Genomic DNA, 17815 nt, shown 5'->3' with positions numbered 1-17815 from the left:
GGTCACGGCCTTCTCCCTGCGGCTTCTCTTCCGTCCGTGGGTCGCTTCTCGGCCTCACGCCAGTCCCCTCCGCAGACTGCAAGTTCACCTGCCACTACCGCTGCCGCGCGCTCGTCTGCCTGGACTGCTGCGGGCCGCGGGACCTGGGCTGGGAGCCGGCGCTGGAGCGGGACACCAACGTGGTGAGTTTGGGGCCGGGCGCACGGGCGAGGCCGGGACGCGCAGGCGAGCGGGCCCCACCGCCGGCGGCCTAGGGCTGGCCCCGCTACGCGACTTCCCCGCGGCAGAGTGGAGAAGAGGCGCGGGCTCGAAGGGGTGCGGGCGGACTGCCTCCGCGCGGACTACCCCGCCGCCCGGCACGGCGCCTGCGCCATTTCCGCGCCTTCCCGCCACCGCATCCGGCCCCGCGGCCACGCTGGTGCACATGCGCACTGGCGCCCACGCGCCGACTGGCTGCCCCAGGGAAGTGAGATCCGCGGCGGAGTTGAGCCGAGCTGCATGGGCTATGAGATCATCCCCGGGGGCGGGGCGCGAGTAGCCCCGCCCCCTGAGAGTTCCTCCTCCAATGAGAGGGGAGCGAGGCAGACGCCGCTGGCCATTCGCAGCGGTAACGGCTGCCGCGCGGACACGGGGCGGCGCACGCGCACAAGGGCGCACGGGACGCACGCGCGCTCGGGGCGGTGGTTGGAGGCTCCGGGAGCGCGGCTCGGTGAGCTGCCGGCTGCGGGCGCGGCGATGGGCGAGGCGGACGCGGGGACGCCCTCCTTCGAGATGACCTGGAGCAGCACGACGAGCAGTGGCTACTGCAGCCAGGAGGACTCGGACTCGGAGCTGGAGCAGTACTTCACGGCGCGCACCTCGCTGGGGCGCCGGCCGCGCCGGGACCAGGTGGGGGCCGAGGCGGCGGGCGGCGGGCCGGGGGCGGTCGCGGGACCCCGCCCCTGCCCGGTAAGTTTCCGTGGGCAGAGTTCGTGGGCAGCCCCGCGCTCCCGGAAGCGTGGATCCCGGGCCGACCCGGGGCAGCCGGTGGAACCGTGTGTCGGGCTCTCAGCGCGTGGGTCCTGGCAGCGCGGCCTGGCCGGGGCACAGACCGGTCCAACCAGGGGAAGCAGCTACGTGGCGTGGGGCAGACGAGGGACGAGCACTGTCCGCCTATGACTAAGGCCCCTGCGCGGGCTGGACTAGACCTCGGTTTCCGCGTTCGGTCCCCGGGAAGAAACCAGGAGGAAGTGGCGGGGGAGGAGTCCTCGCCGGGAAGTGAGGAGTGTTTTTAGGGGAGAGGCCAGGGGTGGTGTGCGCCCCTCCATTGCACTCCCGGATGGAGCTGAGTCTCCACCTCTGGCGGGTCCTGGCCTGTCACAGCTGCCGGGCTGTGGAGGGCTCTGAGCCCCACCCTCGGTGGACGCGGAGTGCGCCCTGGGGAGCACATACACGGAACGTGGAGTGGATCTGGAGACCCGGGATTTGGGCATGGATGGGAAGGAAGCCTTGTTTGGGACCATAAGCATCCGGGGAAGGCCAGATTGTAAACTCCCTGTAAGGGGTGAGGGGGCGGGGGGGTTACTAACCCAGGATATAAGGCAGTCTCCTGGGGTCCCCCTCCTTGGAGACCTTTGTGCCCTGTGCCATGAGTGTGACTGCCAGGCTCAGATAACTAGCTGCTGGGGAGCTGGTCACCTCTGGGGAGCACCCTGACCAGAGAGCATGGGGAAGAGAGATGGGACTATGAAGCTCAGGACCCTGCAGCCATGGAGGCGAATTCCTCACAGGAGCCAAGAGAAGGGGCGTGGGTATGCTTTAGATGAAGACTAGACCTCAGGCGCTCAGCCCCGAGCTCCGAGTGTGGATCCCTGAAACTGCCTCTGTGTCACTCGGGCCTGAGCTATTTCCCTTGTGGAAAGGTGAGACATCCACAAGACGCTCTCCCATTGGCCAGGAGCCCGGGCGGCCCAGTTGTGTGTAGAGTAAGACCGCCGGTCACTGGACAGTGGCGGAGTGGCGCGGGGTTGCTGTGCTAGGGGATGGAGATGGGCATCCTGCTGGGCATCCCTCTGGGACGGCTGTTGGAATCCCCTTCACCAGGCAGCTTTGGTGCCTCCTGTCCCAGGCCCTGTTTTAGGAGCGAATAGACCGAGGGAGGCCACCTGGGAAGGAAAGGGTCTGGAACGGAGCCACTGCCTCCCAGTCCAGGGCCCTGGCTTCCCCGAGAAAGGAAGAGGAAGGAGCAAGTTCTCTCACTCCCAGGCTGGAGCTCAGAGCCATCCCAGGCCGGGGGATAAGTTAGTGCCGTCCCTGTGCCCACCCTGTCTGTGACCATAATTCTCTTCCTTCCTGCCCTGGCACTAGAGTCCGCTCAGCTTCCTCCTGCCCCTAGCACCCCTCTCATCCTGCGCTCCTCACTGAGGCGTCCCCTCGGTCCCAGGCCCTCTCCTCGGGCCTGACCAAACATACCCACCCTTTATTCCCAGCTTCCAGCCCTCCTTTACCCCCACCCCAGAATCCCTGTGTTCCAGGGCCCACACGTGTGTTCTTACCAGCCTTAGGGGCCGCCCACTGTCCCCACGGCTTGTGCTGAAGTTTCACTTCTCGATGCTCTCCTCTGTCCACAAGATCTTTGGGAGCTCAGGAGGCAAACAGGCTTCAGTTCCCACCTCCCAGAACCTTCCTGGAGAGCCCACAGCCCTCAGCACCCGGCCTTGCTCTGCTGGACAGCGGCGAGTTGTGGCTAAAAGGCCGACTCCACCCTGCGACCTCACCTGTCTTCCCCATTCGACCCCGTCAGATGGTTTAAGCGAAGGGGCTCCAAAGCATAGCCTGGGCACAGGGTTGTTCTGTAAGAGACCTTCTGGTGGGAACTCCCTGGGGACTTGGGACAAGACGTTAGTCAGCCATGATCTCAGCTGTGTCTGTGACACGCCCACTCCTTTTAGGGCCTGTCTGACGTCACCCGGAAAGGAAGTGAGGCTGATGCAATGGGACCAGGGCAGTTTGGTAGGAGAAAGTTTATTCAGTGCCCGACTGCCCGGGTCCATACCACACCTTTCCGATAAGAATCCAGTTCCTGGAGGAGTGGGGGAGGGGCTGAATGGTGGCGCTACATCTTGGCACTAAACATCCATCCACACAGCTGGAAGGAGGTGCAGAAACCTACCTGCTTGGCACTTGGACAGGCGCTAGCAGGAGGCGACCTGGAACCTGGCCTGAAGCTACCTTTTGTGCAGCCCGGGTCAAGCTCCAAATGGCATGTCACAGCGGTTTCCGCACCAGATCTTAGACGGGCGGCTGGCCCAGGCCCTCTGCTGGGGCGCTGACGTTTTAGAGGTTTCCCTTCCCCTTCTGCCCACTGGTGGCCCGGCTCCTGCTGTGCACCAGCCCTCACACTTCTCACCATGCAGTGGGCCCGGGCCCTTTGCCAGGGTGAGGGCAAAGTGGGCTTCCTTCTCCAGGACACACACGACCCACCTCAAGTGCTGGGATCGGGCTGTGCAGTTAGAGTCCTTTCTCGATGTCCCTTTCTTCCCCTGACCCCGGGCTTTGTGCTTCAGTGCCTTGGTTTTAAGGTGCCCTTAGGGCAGTGATGGCGAACCTATGACACGCGTGTCAGCACTGACACGCGTAGCCATTTCTGATGACACGCGGCCACATGCCGAGGATGAAACATTTGCTGCTCCTGAGGATGAAGCATTTGCAACTAGAGTCTTGGAGTTTTTTCCTCAAAGTGACACACTACCCGAGGTATGCTCAGTTTTTTGGCGAAGTTTGACACACCGAGCTCAAAAGGTTGCCCATCACTGCCTTAGCGTCTCGCCTGGCTTGTCCCGTGGGGCAGGGAGCAGCCTTCGCTGTCTCCATCCGTAGCACGCAGAGCCCGGAGCAGTGATGGGTTCTCATCAGGCTCACGCTTTGTCAGTTTCCAAAGGCTGCGCCAGAGGCCGTTTCTCGGCGGCGCACCCAGGCTCACCTCTGCCTGCGGCGTGCATTGCCGCACGGGATGGGTTCCTAAGGGTCCCTGCTGGCCCATCTTTCAGGACGAGCTCGTGCAGTGGGAGACACCTGACCTTTCTCAGGCTGAGATTGAGCAGAAGATCAAGGAGTACAATGGCCAGATCAACAGCAACCTCTTCATGAGCCTGGTGAGTTGACAGCCTGGGAAGGGGTGGGGAGGGGCAGGGCCCAGCTGTGTGTCCGATGCCTGAAGGGTCACAGCTGAGGTATTGTGGGAGGGCCCAGCAGAGGTTGACGCACATCCAGCCGGGCCCCTGTGGACTGGCAGTGCCACATCTGTCCCTTCTCGCCTGGAGCCGTCATGGTTCGTTTCTCTGCAGAACAAGGACGGCTCCTACACGGGCTTCATCAAGGTGCAGCTGAAGCTGGTGCGCCCTGTCTCCGTGCCTGCCAGCAAGAGGCCTCCCACCCTGCAGGACGCCCGGCGGGGCCCAGGGCGGAGCGCAGCCGTGAGGCGCCGCACCTCCTTCTACCTGCCCAAGGACGCTGTCAAGCACCTGCACGTGTTGTCACGCACGCGGGCACGCGAGGTCATCGAGGCCCTGCTGCGCAAGTTCTTGGTGGTGGATGACCCCCGCAAGTTCGCCCTCTTTGAGCGGGCTGAGCGCCACGGCCAAGGTGGGCTTTCCACCTCACCCCTGTGAGAGGGTGCATGTGCACGCAGCTGTGCATGCAGGGTGAGGGGGCCGGGCCTGACTAACAGCTCCCCCCTGCCTGCCTCAGTGTACCTCCGGAAGCTGTCGGATGACGAGCAGCCCCTGCGGCTCCGGCTCCGTGCAGGGCCCAGTGAGAAGGCCCTGAGCTTCGTGCTGAAGGAGAATGATTCGGGGGAGGTGAACGTGAGTACACAGCCTCCTTCACTCTGGGTGTCACTAGGCAGGGCTGAGGGCTGCAGCTGCAGTAAGGCGAGGAGGAGGAGGAGGGGGAAGGACAAGCCCCGCCACGCTTCTCCGAGTGTGAGCCTTGCGGCTGAGGAGGCTTCCTGGCCATTCGTGCCAAGTCTGGGCCTAAGGAGCCAGGGAGAACGGCCTTGGCGCTCTGCTCCCTCCCATCGCGGAAGTCCTCGGGAGGTGAGGAGTCCGTCTCACGCTGCGGTGATCCCAGGCCAGGGCCAGCCACACAGATGGCCCCAGGTGGTCCTGGCTCCCCTCCAGACGTTGGGACTTTCTACCTGGAAGCTTTCTGGTTGTGATGTGTTGGGCCCATGAAGTGGGATTAGACTGAGTGTGAGCGTGGCCTGCCTGTGGTCACTGGGAACGTCCGGTTTGGTTGCCTGCCTGTGGGGTGACGGCCCTACTGTGTGGGACCCGTCTTCTAGACAGCCTTGGTGGGAGTCCTAGCACAGGCCATGGGGCAAGAGCCTGATATTAGAAAGCCCCACGTGGGACCAGGGTGCTCTGGTCTTCTCGGGGGAGGGCTCGCTGGTTTGGCCATGCCCGCTGCAGCCTCTGCTCCCCTCCCCCTGCAGTGGGACGCCTTCAGCATGCCTGAGCTCCACAACTTCCTGCGCATCCTGCAGCGGGAGGAAGAGGAGCACCTCCGCCAGATCCTGCACAAGTACTCCTGTTGCCGCCAGAAGATCCAGGAGGCCCTGCATGCCTGCCCCCTGGGGTGACCTCTCCCCTGGGTGGAAGGAGGAGCGTAGGCAGCACAAAGGGTGTGCCGTGTGAGTGTGACCGGGCCTGTCTGGCCTGAGGAGTGAGTGTGCATGGAGGCCCTCATCTGCCTGGCGGAGTGAACCCGGAGAACAGCAAAGGAGCGGGCTCCCTGCGTCCACCCCTGCGCCAAGGAAGCCGCAGGACAAGCTCTGCACCCCTTGCCCTCCATGCACTGAGTCGTGGTGGGACGGGGTTGCCCTGGGAAGCCGCTCCCGGCTTGCAGCAAGGGCAGAGCAGACAGCAGTCTCCTTGGTCTGTGTCTCAGACACGAGAATCTTGGAGACCCAACAAACAATAGGGTCATGTTTGCAGGGATGAGGACCCTCATCTATGGGGAAGGGTTGTGTGTCTTGGATGGGGTCTCAGGACAGCCCTGTCAAAGCCAATGGTGGGTGTTCAAGATAAGGCAGGCATCGAGGAAGAATCAGGGTTCCCTCTGCAGTGCCCTCTGGCTCTGCGCACCCTGGAGTCGGCGTGCTGGCTGCCACTGCAGCAACAGTGCCTCAGTGCCTCCAAGGAGGATGTCCCTGGGCTGGGGTCTGCGTGGGCACTGGCTCAGGTCCATGCCTTGTTTGCCAATCAAAGCCAGGGTCTTTACTTTGGGTATTTTTGATGATGTGTGTGAATGTATATTTTGTGGCCTCAGCTGAATGCCTCCTGGGGGAAAGGGGTGGGAATGACCGTCATCATCGGGGCTGGGGGCTGGGGGAAATTTGGCTGAATAAAGATTCAAGAACCTCCTGCTTTTGGACTCTATATGGGCCTGCAGCCCCAGTTGCTCTTCATGCCAGTGGCTGCCCAAGGTGATGGACAGGCTCACAGACACTTTTTCAAGGTCACTATGGGACCAATTTGTGAAGGATTCGGGGTACAGATATGTAAGTCCTCTCTCGGCACCCTGGGGCTCAGGGCTTGGTTTGGGCAAGATCATCAGAGCTGCAGCTAGCGCTTAGGGAGACCACACCCCCCAGAGCTGTGGGAGCCGCTCTGTGGACGGACAACCCTGCTAATGGCACTGGAAGCCCTGCCCTCCTGAAGCATACCTTCTGCTGGGTATTTTTTTTGGGGGGGGGGGGGGGCGCGGGGGAGACACTGGATTTGACTTCTCAGGCCTCAATGTGGCTCTACAACATCTGGCCAATTCCTTCACTTCCCATAGGTTCCGTTTCTTCTCCACGTGCCAGTGGTGGTCACAAAAGGGAACAGAATGAGGCCAGTCAGGCACCGTGGCCTGGCCTGGGGGTCAAGTCCCACAGAGCTGGTTTAGGGGGACACTGGTGGTTGGGCAGGTCCGCCGGACCTGACTGACGCACGCGCACGTCGGAGGCGCCATACACGCCAAAGAAGCGCGCAGGACAAGCCACCGCCTTCCCGAGTGGGAGCTGCCCCAGCTGGAGACGGTGGCCTGCCGGGACCTGACGTCCCGCAGTGCATCCTGGGATGCCTGATGTCTGGGGAGGCTATTGGTCTCGCTCTGCGGATCGGCAGGAGGAACAGCCAATCAGGGGGCAGCATGAGGAACGGGCGGAAGCGGAAATGAGGTTTCCGTGGAGACAGCCGACCCTGCGGAAGACGGCGGCGGCACCTGCGAGCGGAGGCCGGGGCAGGAATGGTGGCGCGGACTGCCCTGTGAGAGCAAAGCGGCCGCGGGGTCCGCCATGTGCCGGCGGCCCTGACATGGGCACCAGCGGCTCCAAAGCTCGAGGGCTGTGGCCCTTCGCCTCGGCGGCGGGGGGCGGCGGCCCGGAGGCGGTGGCCGCGGAGCAGGCTTTGGTGCGTCCGCGAGGCCGAGTCGTGCCCCCCTTCGTATTCACGCGCCGAGGGTAAGGGCGCGGGGTTCCGCCCCGGGGGGCAGGCTGGCGGCCAGGTGCCGTGCGTCATAAGTAGCGCCCCGCGCCGTATCCTCTGCGCGGAGCTAGGACGACTCCCATGTTCAGGCCCCTTTTGGAGCAAGGGAGCGCCGGGCAGTGGGTTCGCGGAGGCCTGCTGCTCTTCGGAGCTCCCGTGGAGAAGAGGGGGCCTGAGGCTGTGCCTGGGCAGGCAGCCTTAGCGCGGCGGAACGCAGAGAGGGCCTCTGACACTCGAGGACTTCTTCCTTTCACCCCGTTAAGCCCAGCCAGCACGTTGAAGGCTCCTGGCCTCCCTCTCCCTGATTCTTCTGAGGGGGAGTGACCCCTGTGTTGGCTGTTACGGTTTCCCACGGTGGTGAGGTTGGACCTCTGAGGGCAGGGGCGGGGTGGGGGGAGAAAGCAGGACTGGGCCCTAGAGTTGGGGATGGGGCCTAGGAAAAAAAGACACACCCCAATATGTCCTCCAGATCTGGAGCCCTGACCTCCCCGCTCTCCCCAGGGGTTCAGCAGGAGCTTTACATTGAACTGGCCCTGGTGGTCCCCTGGGGACTGACGCTCAGGTGATGCTGGAGATGTAGCTGTAGGGCCTGGGGAGAGCCAACAGTGGCAGTTTGGCTGCACCGGCCACCTGGGGTGGGTGGGAAGGATGCAGCCTTGTTCCTTCTCGGTTCCCTCCCAGCTCAGGCATCTGCTGTCTCAGGCTTTGGCCCTGGGCCAGCCGTGTCTTCTGGACCAATATGCTCAGCCACCATCCTGCCCATTCTGTTAGTCCTGGGTGAAGGCAAGGGCCTGGTGCTGGAATGGCTATTCTTGCTGAACAAACAGCGATGAGAACTGGCGTGGCTGCCTGGACAGCGTGCTCTGGTGTAGCCTCTCTTCTTGGGGCCTGACAGGAGCACTGGCCGCTGCCCCCTCCTCGCTGCCTTTCCTTCTCGCAGCCCCAGACCCTAAGCCCGTCTCCAGGCTGTTCTCTCCCTCCCCTCCCGCCAAGCTGCTCCTCCCTCTGGAGGTGGCACACCTCGGGGTGGTCCGTGGCCGGTGCCTTGACAGGTGTGAGGCTCCAGCCCAGCCCGTTCCCCTCCTCCCGCAGCTCCATGTTCTACGACGAGGATGGAGATCTCGCTCACGAGTTCTACGAGGAGACGATCGTCACCAAGAACGGGCAGAAGCGCGCCAAGCTGAGGCGGGTGCATAAGAACCTGATTCCTCAGGTGAGGGGCGGGCAGTGGTCCTGGCGCCTGTGCTGAGTGTGAAGGAGACCCGGATGGTGGGGCTGGTGGGGGCGGAGCTGGGAGGACAGGAAGGGTTCCTGGAGTCGGGGCCCTGAGCTGACCCTCACCGGCCCCCGTTCCCTGGCAGGGCACCGTGAAGCTGGACACCCCCCGCATCCACGTGGACTTCCCTGTGATCCTCTACGAGGTGTGAGCCTGGGGGTTCAGGCCTAAGCACCTCCTGCCTCAGCAAGAAACCCTCAGGCTCAAGGCGTGGCTTCCACCGAGGAGCTAGGCTGAAGCCACTATCCCGATTAAACTCCACGGCCTGGCCGCCGCCGCCGTGAGCCGGGCAGTCCCGCAGTGTTGGTCGGGTGCTGGTTTGTCTTCGGATGAGAGGTGGCTGGTGAGGGCTGACAGCGGCGTTACCAGCCCACCTTCCGGCAATCCGGATACGGAGCCGGGCGGGGCAGATGCTGATGGGGATGTGTGGTTCCTGCGCCCCGGCTTGGCCTGCTTGCTTCCAAGCTTGCCTGGGGCCCAACCCCCCTGGGGCTACAGCACTTTACAAGTAAGGTCTTTCTTCCAGCCCCTGGGCTGTGGGAGCTGTACACAGTGGGGACTTCCCTTCCCTCACTTCCTCTACCCGGTCCTTGGAGCATTTCAGCCATTTGCTACCTCGATTCCTCCTCTGTTGGACAGAGGCTGGGGCAACACACGCCTGATTCTTCCTACCTGCCTGCCCTGTGCTCCCGCCCCAGATGGAGGGACAGTTGCTGGCTGTTAGCAGGAGGAGGGACTGGTGTGGGAGGCTTCTCCCTCTGCCCAGGACTGGGCTGATCCCTCCCCACTGCAACTAGTTGCCCCTGGAGTCGTCCTCCCCCCTCCCCCCATAGGATGGGATCAGGTAGGGCTCTGGGTGCCTGTGCCTCTGGGGGGTGCCCCTACCTACCTACTCCATGTGATCCCCCTTGCCTTTTGCACCAGTCCCCCCCACACACACATTGGGAGGACACCACCCGGTGGTCCCAATAGCTCTGAGCCCACCACCCCTTCCCCTATAGTATGCCCATCCCTTCAGGATCAATCAGGGGGAAGTATTGGAGCCCCTGGGTAGGGACAGAGAACAACCATAAAAGGCATAAAATGTGAAAGTTTGTAAATAGTCTAGTCCATGACATTGTTGGGGCAGAGTCTGATTTTTACAGAGAAATGACTTTTTTTTTTTTTTTTTTTAATTCCTTACTGTGCAAGCTCTGTGCTTCCAGAGTATGGGAAGTGGTGTGGGGAGGGTGGCCCCCAATCTAGGAAGGCTGTTGTGTTATTGGTTCAGTTTCAATAAAATTATTTGTAGACCCTGAAGACAAGAGTGGCATCCTTGGGGCTGTGACACCCGGCACCCAGACCACCACCTGGGCTCAGTGCGTAGGCCTGGGCCCAGGACGCTGGCCCCCCATCTAGAGCAAAGACAAGCCCGAACCTGGTCTGCAGCCATCCCAGCCATGACCAGGAGGTGGCAGTGTACTCACACACACCTTATCACAGGATCCCTCAGGGTGGAGGCCACTCCTCTGGATTTGCCTTCAGTAGGTGGGTATCCCTGGAATTGAAAGGTCTTGGGAGACTTCATTAGGAATTTGCCTCATCTGCCTAACCTGAGGTGAGAGTGTGACCTCATGTAGGTCTGCAGTAACTAACCTGCCCCCTGCAGTGCCAGCTGACCCTCCCTGGAGCCACAGCCTAACCCTGTGGCCTCCCAGGCCCAGCCTTAAGTGGACAGCAGCCAGATGGGGGCACCGCTCCTTGGTCCACTTCCAGGCTCTGCATCCCCTGTCCCCCTGCCTCCTCCTGGGCTGCCTGTGGGTCCCACCGGGAGAGTGCCTTGGGGCTTCTGTTCCAGCAAAGCCCAGCCACCCAGTGCTGTGCCCCCTGCCACCAGCTGTCTGACCTGCCGCCTGCCCGCTGCGGACATTCCGCCTCTCTCTCTCAGGGCCTGCTTGAGGCCCGTTCACGGCTCTGCCCAGTGCTTGGCCATCAGCCCAGCCCCCGTTAGGGAGGGCGTTCAGGCACAGGCTTCTGGTCTGGGGAGCTGGCCAGCTAGCCTTCTGGAGGTCCCACTTGGCAGCCTCACACTGCAACCTGGATTACAGTTCTTTGGGCATCTGCCTGTTTTCCCAGTAAGATACCAGACAAGGTCCTGTCACCTGCTGTCCCGCCTACTGTCTGCCCCGGGGACAGGGTTCTGCCCGGCCAGATGGCACCCTATCTCCTAGCACCACTGTCCCAGTGTGGGAGAACTCGCTGTGCTGGGCCTGCCCCAGCTGACCCCAGAGCTGGAAACAATGGGGGTCAGGTCACTACTTCCCCACACCCTCCCGCTGGGCTGTGCTCACTTCCTTCCTGCTGCCTGCCTGAGGAAGTGTCCCTACCCTGGGACAGTCTGGCCTGGTCTTTGTTTCCCCAGGGGCTCCACCCTTGAAGCTTTCGAAACCAGTGTCCCTTGTGGAGCCAGCATGGTGGTATAGGGACGCCACCCTCCCATGCCAAGTCTTGGGCTCCTTGGTCCTCAGGGGCAGACTCCAGGGTATGTGCCCACTTCCCCCAGGAAAGAGGCCTGGGCGTTAGGGAAGTGGGCCAGCCGGGTAAAGGCTGGGGGAGGGGTACGTTCAGAGTGATCTGAAGGGTGCACATTTGTCCACACCTCGCTGGGGCAGCCACACATGGGCACCTACTTCCCACAGGTTGGTGAAATCCCTCGGGCAGAACACCCTGCAGGCCGCTCCCAGCCCCCTCCCCCTCCCCCACCGCCACACACATCAGCATATTGTCTATTCGTCAAACTTAGGATACTTCCGCTCTCAGTGGAAAAGGTTGACTCAGCTCCGGGAATTTCTCCCAACCCCTTCCCAGACACCCCGCTTCCCTTCATCACCTGCTTAGGGGAACACCAGCCACGCATCCCCCAAATCGTCTGACTCCCCAACCCCCCAACACCAGGGCCCTTGCACTCTGCTGGATCCTGGGATGGTCTCAACCGCAAAGGAAAGTCGGGGAGAAGAGCTTTCAGTGTTAAGGAAGCTTCCGCCTGGGGGAGGCTGGCACCTGCATGGGATCCCACAGCCTTCCTGTCACCTGGCCCAGTTCGGCCTGGGCAGGACCTAGGGGAGACGGGTGGGGAGGACCGTCGGCCAGTGGGGCAGACCCTAGGGAAACAGGGTCAAAGCGGTCCCCTCCCCCGCGCCATTCCTGGCCCTTTCCTCTCCAAGGGGCAGCAGGAAGTGAGGAGAGAGGGCTGGGGTGGAAGGCGGGAGCGAGGAGGAGGGGATGGGGTTTATCAAGTCGCCGGGGGCTGCCCACTGGGCAGCAGCTGGCGCGAGTAGCGGGACTGGAGAGGCTCTAAGCTGCGGAGCCGAGGACTCGCGCACAGGTGAGCCCAGCGCAGGGACTGGTCTGCGCCCCGCTCTCCGCTGTGCTCCCTCCCTCTCCCCTGCTCGCGAGCGGGAATGGGCTGGTGGTGCCGGCCCGGCCCCGGCCCCTCGGGAGCTGAGCACGGCGCGGGGAGCGGATCTAGGTAGAGGCAAGGGGGTCTTGCTCCCGTCCAGCTGCAAGCCCGCTACCCAGCGGCAGGGTTTGCGGGGAGATGGGATCCGGATACCGGGTGGAGGCCTGGGGAGCCCCGCTGGCCCGGCCAGCGTTCTCTGCGATCCCACCAGGACCTTCTGCAAGGGTGGCCGCCACCTCCTCAGGGTTGAAAGGAAGCCTTGGGGGCTCCACAGCCCCCCACCCTCATCCTCCGAGACTGAGCAGAAGGGCAGGGGAGTCAGGGTCTGGCCAGTCTCTGATGCCTGTCCCTGGAAGGGGGGTGCCCTATCCCGAGGGCCCGCTGGCCTTACAGGCCCTCAACCCGCAGGCCAAGCTGAGACCCACAGCTCATGTTGCCAAGACAACCACTGCCTCAGCCAGCCCAGAAAGGACTAAGAGGCGGGCGCTCGACCCCCTTCCCCAGTCAAGCAGGGGGCGGGGCTCCCCTTCAGACCCTGGACGGGGGAGGGGAGCCCGATCCACAGGGTTTACTGTCCTGGGAGTCTGGAGATCGGCTCTGGTCACCGTCTCCCTTTCCACACAAAGCCCCCTCTCCCCCTCCCCCCCCCCCCCCCCCCCGCCGGCTGGGGCTACACTCAGGGGTGCAGAGCCAGATCCGCGGCTGCCCCCAAAGCAAGGCCGCGGGGTCCCCCAGCACCTCCTCGCGGCTGAGTGGGGGATACCACCTCCTTTATTGCCTCCCCGATCCCCCTCCTTTATGCTGCTGTCCCTTTAAGGGGCTGGCCGCGCCGCGGAACGGGGAGGACTGTACCACCCGCACAGGCGGCGGGGGGTGTCTCGGCCTGACTGGCGTCGGCCGCTGAGACTCCAGGAGAAACCCCCGTTCGGAGGGGCCTCACGGCCCTATATGGGTCCCCACCTTCCTTGGAGGAGGTTCCGGGGACGCTAGAGTCCAAAACACCGCCCTGGCGGCGCGGAAATGGGGCGCACCTCCCCGCCCCGGCCGCCAGTCCTGCCCCGGGCCCGCCTCCGCGCAGGATTCTTAAAGGGCCCTGGAGCCGGGGGGCGGAGCCAGCAGAGGCGCCGAGCCGGGCCGGGTCCGGGCAAGCGGCCGAAGTGGGCTGGGCCGGGCCAAGGATGGCGGTGGCTATGGCGCGGGTCCTGGCGGTACCCCGCGCGAGGTGAGGGCGGGCGATGCCAGCCTGGCGGCCCTCTTCCCACGGGCTGGGTTCCGAACCCCCAGGGAGGCGGCACGGGGACCCCACCCCCACCGGGCCGGGCTCGGGCCCCACGTGCGGGGCGGGGGCGGGGTCCCGCACAAAGGCCCGGCGGACTGAGCTCTCCCCCGACCCGCCTGGCGGTGGGCGCGCGCACTCCCGGTGGCTGTGGAGGGAAGGGCCGGCCGCCGGCGCCGCCGTGGGAGGTCCGCCGCCCCTTTGTCCCCGCGGGGCCTCCCGGAGCTCGGGAGCGGGACTGCCCGGAGACAAAGTCCTGACAGCCGCCCTGGTCCGGGCGGTGCGCTCCAGCTGGCGGCCGCCGCCGGGCTGCCCTGCCTGCCTCGCCCGAATGCTGGCGTGTCCCTGGACCGAGAGCGCTTCGCCGGGTACACAGCGGGCCTCGGGTCTGGGCGCCCTGAAGCGACGTGTGGGTGGTGTGCGGGCCTTGCGTGTCTCCGGGCAGCGAGTCAGTAGCTCCCTTCGCCCAGTTCTCGGGGGTCACAGACCTCACAGGTCCTTTCCCAGCCCAGGCCACCTGCTGATGCTCCTGCAGTGAGCTGGGGGCCAGGCTTGCCCCCGGGGGGCCTGAGGCCCCTCAGACCTGTTACAGCCATGTCACAGGGCCCGGAGAGCCCTGGGCACGGTGCCCCGCACCGCGTGGGCTTTGGCGGTGTGGGTGGGGTAGGGGTTGGCACCTCCAGGTTCTCTAGGCTGACCTGCCCTCTCTCTCCCTTTCCTCAGCTCCTGAGCCGTGCCAGGCAGGTGACCCCGCCTTCCTGCAGCCCCCAGCATGTGGGCAGGCCTGAGCCCCGCCATCGTCCTGGCCCTGGCCCTGGCGTTGGCGGTAGCATGGGCCAGGGAGCTCAAGCCCACAGCGACGCCCATCTTCACCGGCCGGCCCTTTGTGGTGGCCTGGGACGTGCCCACCCAGGACTGCGGGCCCCGCCTCAAGGTGCCGCTGGACCTGGAGGAGAAAGCCTTCGACGTGCAGGCCTCCCCTAACGAGGGCTTCGTGAACCAGAACATCACCATCTTCTACCGGGAGCGGCTGGGCCTGTACCCGCACTTCGATGCGGCGGGGCGGCCGGTGCACGGTGGGGTGCCCCAGAACGACAGCGTCCTGCGGGCGCACCTGGACCTGCTGCAGGAGCGCGTGGAGCACTACATCCGCCGGCAGGAGCCCGCCGGCCTGGCCGTCATCGACTGGGAGGACTGGCGGCCCGTGTGGGTGCGCAACTGGCAGGACAAGGACGTGTACCGCCAGCTGTCGCGCCAGTTGGTGGCCAGCCGCCACCCCGACTGGCCGCCGGACCGCGTGGTCAAGCAGGCGCAGTACGAGTTCGAGTTCGGCGCCCGCGAGTTCATGCTGAGGACGCTGCGCTCCGCCAAGAGGTTCCGGCCTCAGCACCTCTGGGGCTTCTACCTCTTCCCCGACTGTTACAACCACGACTACGTGCAGAACTGGGAGACCTACACGGGCCGCTGCCCCGACGTGGAGGTCTCCCGGAACGACCAGCTGGCCTGGCTGTGGGCCGAGAGCACGGCCCTCTTCCCCTCCGTCTACCTGGACGAGACGCTCGCCTCCACCGCCCACGGCCGCAACTTCGTCAGCTTCCGCGTCCAGGAGGCCCTCCGTGTGGCCCGCACCCACCACGCCAGCCACGCGCTCCCCGTCTACGTCTTCACGCGGCCCACCTACAGCCGCAGCCTCACGGGCCTGAGCCAGGTACGCGCCTCCCGGGGCCCTGCCTTCCTCCTGGGGGGCCTCCTGCCCCTCCTGCCCCGGCTCCTTCCCTCCCCTCCCCTCCCCGCAGTCTCTCTGTAACCTGGTGAGAGGGCAGCATCGTAGCTCCATGTTGCAGATGAGAAAATCAGGGCCCAGACATGCTGAGAACCGACCCCAAAGCTGCCAGGAGACCCAGGACAGAGCAGGGGCGTGGGCGTGGGCGTGCTGATTTTGGAGTCTCTCTTGGTAGATACATCCTAGGCTCCAGAAAGCGGGGGTGGAAACGGCTTAAACACTTAAGAGAGAGTGAAAGGGGGCCCCTGCCTGAGAGCGAGAGGGGAGGACTGGGCTGGGGGAAGGCCACCGAGTCAGAACAGGAGGGGCCTGCCCACCGTGTGCCCTCCTCCCTGCGCCTCAGCCCCAGTGACCGCTGTCCCCACAGATGGATCTCATCTCCACCATTGGCGAGAGCGCCGCCCTGGGCGCGGCCGGGGTCATCCTCTGGGGCGACGCAGGCTTCACCACCAGCATGGTAAGTGACCCCCCAGCCTTCCCGCCTGCAGGCTCTGCAGGAGCAGGGTGAGTGTTCGGGCTTTGGGCTGCCAAACCTCAAGGTGGGCAAACCTAGTCTGGCCCCCTCGTCTGTCTCCTACCCAAGACATCCCTGGTGCCATCAGAAGACGAGGCCTCCTCCCCTGCTCCCGGGAACGGGGACACGCTGGCCTACCCCTCCCTGCTGGCCTGCAGGCTCCAGCCTCTGCCCGACCCCTTCTCAGTGGGCACAGGGACAGTGAGGGCTCGGGCACAACTGCATGTATACGCGCGTCACCGGTTCAAGAAGGTGCGGGCACGACATCGTGGGCACAGTGTCTGTCTGGGTCTGGGCGGAGGCAGCGGACCTGATTCCTGGCCTCTGCCCCCAGAAGACGTGCCAGTACCTCAAGGACTACCTGATGCGGCTGCTGATCCCCTATGTCGTCAACGTGTCCTGGGCGGCCCACTACTGCAGCTGGGCCCAGTGCCACGGCCACGGGCGCTGCGTGCGCCGAGACCCCGACACCAACACCTTTCTGCACCTCAGTGCCAGCAGCTTCCGCCTGGTGCCCAGCCACACGCCGGGGGAGCCCCCGCTGCGGCCCGAGGGGGAGCTCAGCTGGGCCGACCTCGACCACCTGCAGAAGCACTTTCAATGCCAATGCTACTTAGGCTGGGGCGGCGAGCAATGCCAGTGGGACCGTGGGCGGGCAGCCGGGGGTGCCGGTGGGGCCTGGGCTGGGTCCCACCTCACTGGCCCGCTGGCCGCGGCAGCCCTAGCCCTCACCTGGACCTTGTAGGGATCTCACCTGGCTTCGGGCAAGCTGGCCTCTGCCACCAGGGCTCTGCCGGGCAGGTAGGGGCCTGCCCAGGGTGGACGCCTGAGTCCAGAGGGGGCAGAGCCCCTGGGATGCCCGGAGGGCGTCCTCACCAGCTCTCACCCCCTGTTCTAAGGGGGAGGGGCAGTCCCCTGGGGGACCCCTTCTGTCCCTGCCACAGGAAGGGGCGCATGGCCTACTCCCCTGCTCCTGGGTAGTTTATTATTATTATTTGGGGTCTCTTTTGTAAATTAAATATAAAACAACTGCTTCTGTGCTTGGGTTGTCTGCCCCTGGGCCAGGGCCTGTGAGTGATTCCAGACGCTTCCCCGAGGTTGGAGCCCAGCTCCGTCCTGTGAAACCTCTGTGTGAGGGACTTGTCATCGGTCAGGGTGCTCACTGGCACCCAGGCCTGCAGCTGACCTGCTGGGACGGGCCCTGGGAGCGGAGGGACCCGTGCCGCCCCCGTGCCCAGGGCCTTGCTCTCCGGATGGACTGGAATGCGGAGGAGCCCAACCTTCTGTGAGGGACCAGCTGGGCTGGTGCCGGCAGCCTCGCCTGCCCACCCAGGGCGAGAGGGGGAGTGGATGTTTGATCTTCCCCAGCTGGGCAAGCGACCAGACCACTCTCCCTCCGTCCCCACAGCTCCCGGGCGGTGGACTCCAGCCACACCCCTCACCCCTCACCCCTCTGGGCCACCGTCCTCCACCGGGAATGGTCCGAGGAGGCAAGAAGGGATTGGGGTGTGGATTCTGAAGTCCAGTCCCTGTTGCACTGCAGTCGCCTGATGGGGCAAAGGGGGTACCCAGGGCCTGGAGCAGAGACATCCTCCAGGCCAGCCCTGTTCTGACCCCGGGAGAGCAGAAGCCGTTGGAGCAGTCAGACCTGCTCTGGCCTGCGCCACTCCCTGCCCCCGAAGGGAGTTCCCTGGGTGGGTCTCCCCGGCCTCAGCCACCCCACCCAAACCTGGGTGCCCCTGTCCTAGTCACAGATGACTCAGCCCTAGGAACGAAGCAGGGGCAAAGGTGGCGGGAGCTGAACTCAGCGGGGATGCCAGCACAGGCGGGGTGTGGCGGGGCCTCTTATCAGGCAGAGGCAGGAGGGGCCCTGGAGCCGCACAGCCTGGCTGCCGAGGGTGGTTCCTGGCTGGCTGCTCTGTAACCAGCACACGCACCTGCCAGTGCCGGGCCAGCTACGAGGGATGCGGCCGGGAGTCACGCCGTGAGGACGCTCCCTGTCCCTGCGCGGTGGCC

The 17815-nt window shown here is 64.6% G+C and overlaps 3 protein-coding genes across 7 annotated transcripts; all 3 read left to right on the top strand.

Moving 5' to 3' along the window:
- The first annotated feature begins 536 nt into the window (after positions 1-536).
- RASSF1 (Ras association domain family member 1) lies at positions 537-6359 on the top strand. 2 transcript variants are annotated; one of them, XM_008155377.3, is made up of 5 exons: positions 537-888; positions 4029-4133; positions 4326-4623; positions 4729-4844; positions 5474-6359. In XM_008155377.3, exons 1-5 carry the CDS (start codon positions 736-738, stop codon positions 5618-5620), a joined length of 819 nt encoding a protein of 272 aa, XP_008153599.1. In that variant the 5' UTR covers positions 537-735; the 3' UTR covers positions 5621-6359. The 2 variants fall into 2 exon arrangements, with proteins under 2 accessions (XP_008153599.1, XP_054585781.1); XM_054729806.1 differs by lacking the exon at positions 537-888 and adding an exon at positions 2828-3735.
- A 654-nt stretch (positions 6360-7013) lies between these two features.
- On the top strand, positions 7014-9087 carry TUSC2 (tumor suppressor 2, mitochondrial calcium regulator). Its single transcript, XM_008155382.3, has 3 exons — positions 7014-7486; positions 8604-8724; positions 8873-9087. Exons 1-3 carry the CDS (start codon positions 7104-7106, stop codon positions 8936-8938), a joined length of 570 nt encoding a protein of 189 aa, XP_008153604.2. The 5' UTR covers positions 7014-7103; the 3' UTR covers positions 8939-9087.
- Positions 9088-12042: 2955 nt separating this feature from the next.
- Positions 12043-16833, top strand: HYAL2 (hyaluronidase 2). 4 transcript variants are annotated; one of them, XM_028132847.2, is made up of 4 exons: positions 12043-12151; positions 14226-15210; positions 15653-15742; positions 16134-16833. In XM_028132847.2, the coding sequence occupies exons 2-4, from the start codon at positions 14275-14277 to the stop codon at positions 16542-16544; spliced, it is 1437 nt and encodes a 478-aa protein (XP_027988648.1). In that variant the 5' UTR covers positions 12043-12151; positions 14226-14274; the 3' UTR covers positions 16545-16833. The 4 variants fall into 4 exon arrangements, with proteins under 4 accessions (XP_027988648.1, XP_054563973.1, XP_027988641.1 ...); XM_054707998.1 differs by lacking the exon at positions 12043-12151 and adding an exon at positions 13353-13448 and having other exon boundaries at positions 16137-16833; XM_028132840.2 differs by lacking the exon at positions 12043-12151 and adding an exon at positions 13353-13448.
- Positions 16834-17815: the final 982 nt, after the last annotated feature.

The sequence above is a fragment of the Eptesicus fuscus genome, chromosome 18 (genome assembly GCF_027574615.1).
Source record: "Eptesicus fuscus isolate TK198812 chromosome 18, DD_ASM_mEF_20220401, whole genome shotgun sequence".
Classification (NCBI taxonomy): Eukaryota; Metazoa; Chordata; class Mammalia; order Chiroptera; family Vespertilionidae; genus Eptesicus; species Eptesicus fuscus.
The sequence above is the reverse complement of the archived record's forward strand: the minus strand, read 5'-3'. Positions and strand labels throughout refer to the sequence as shown.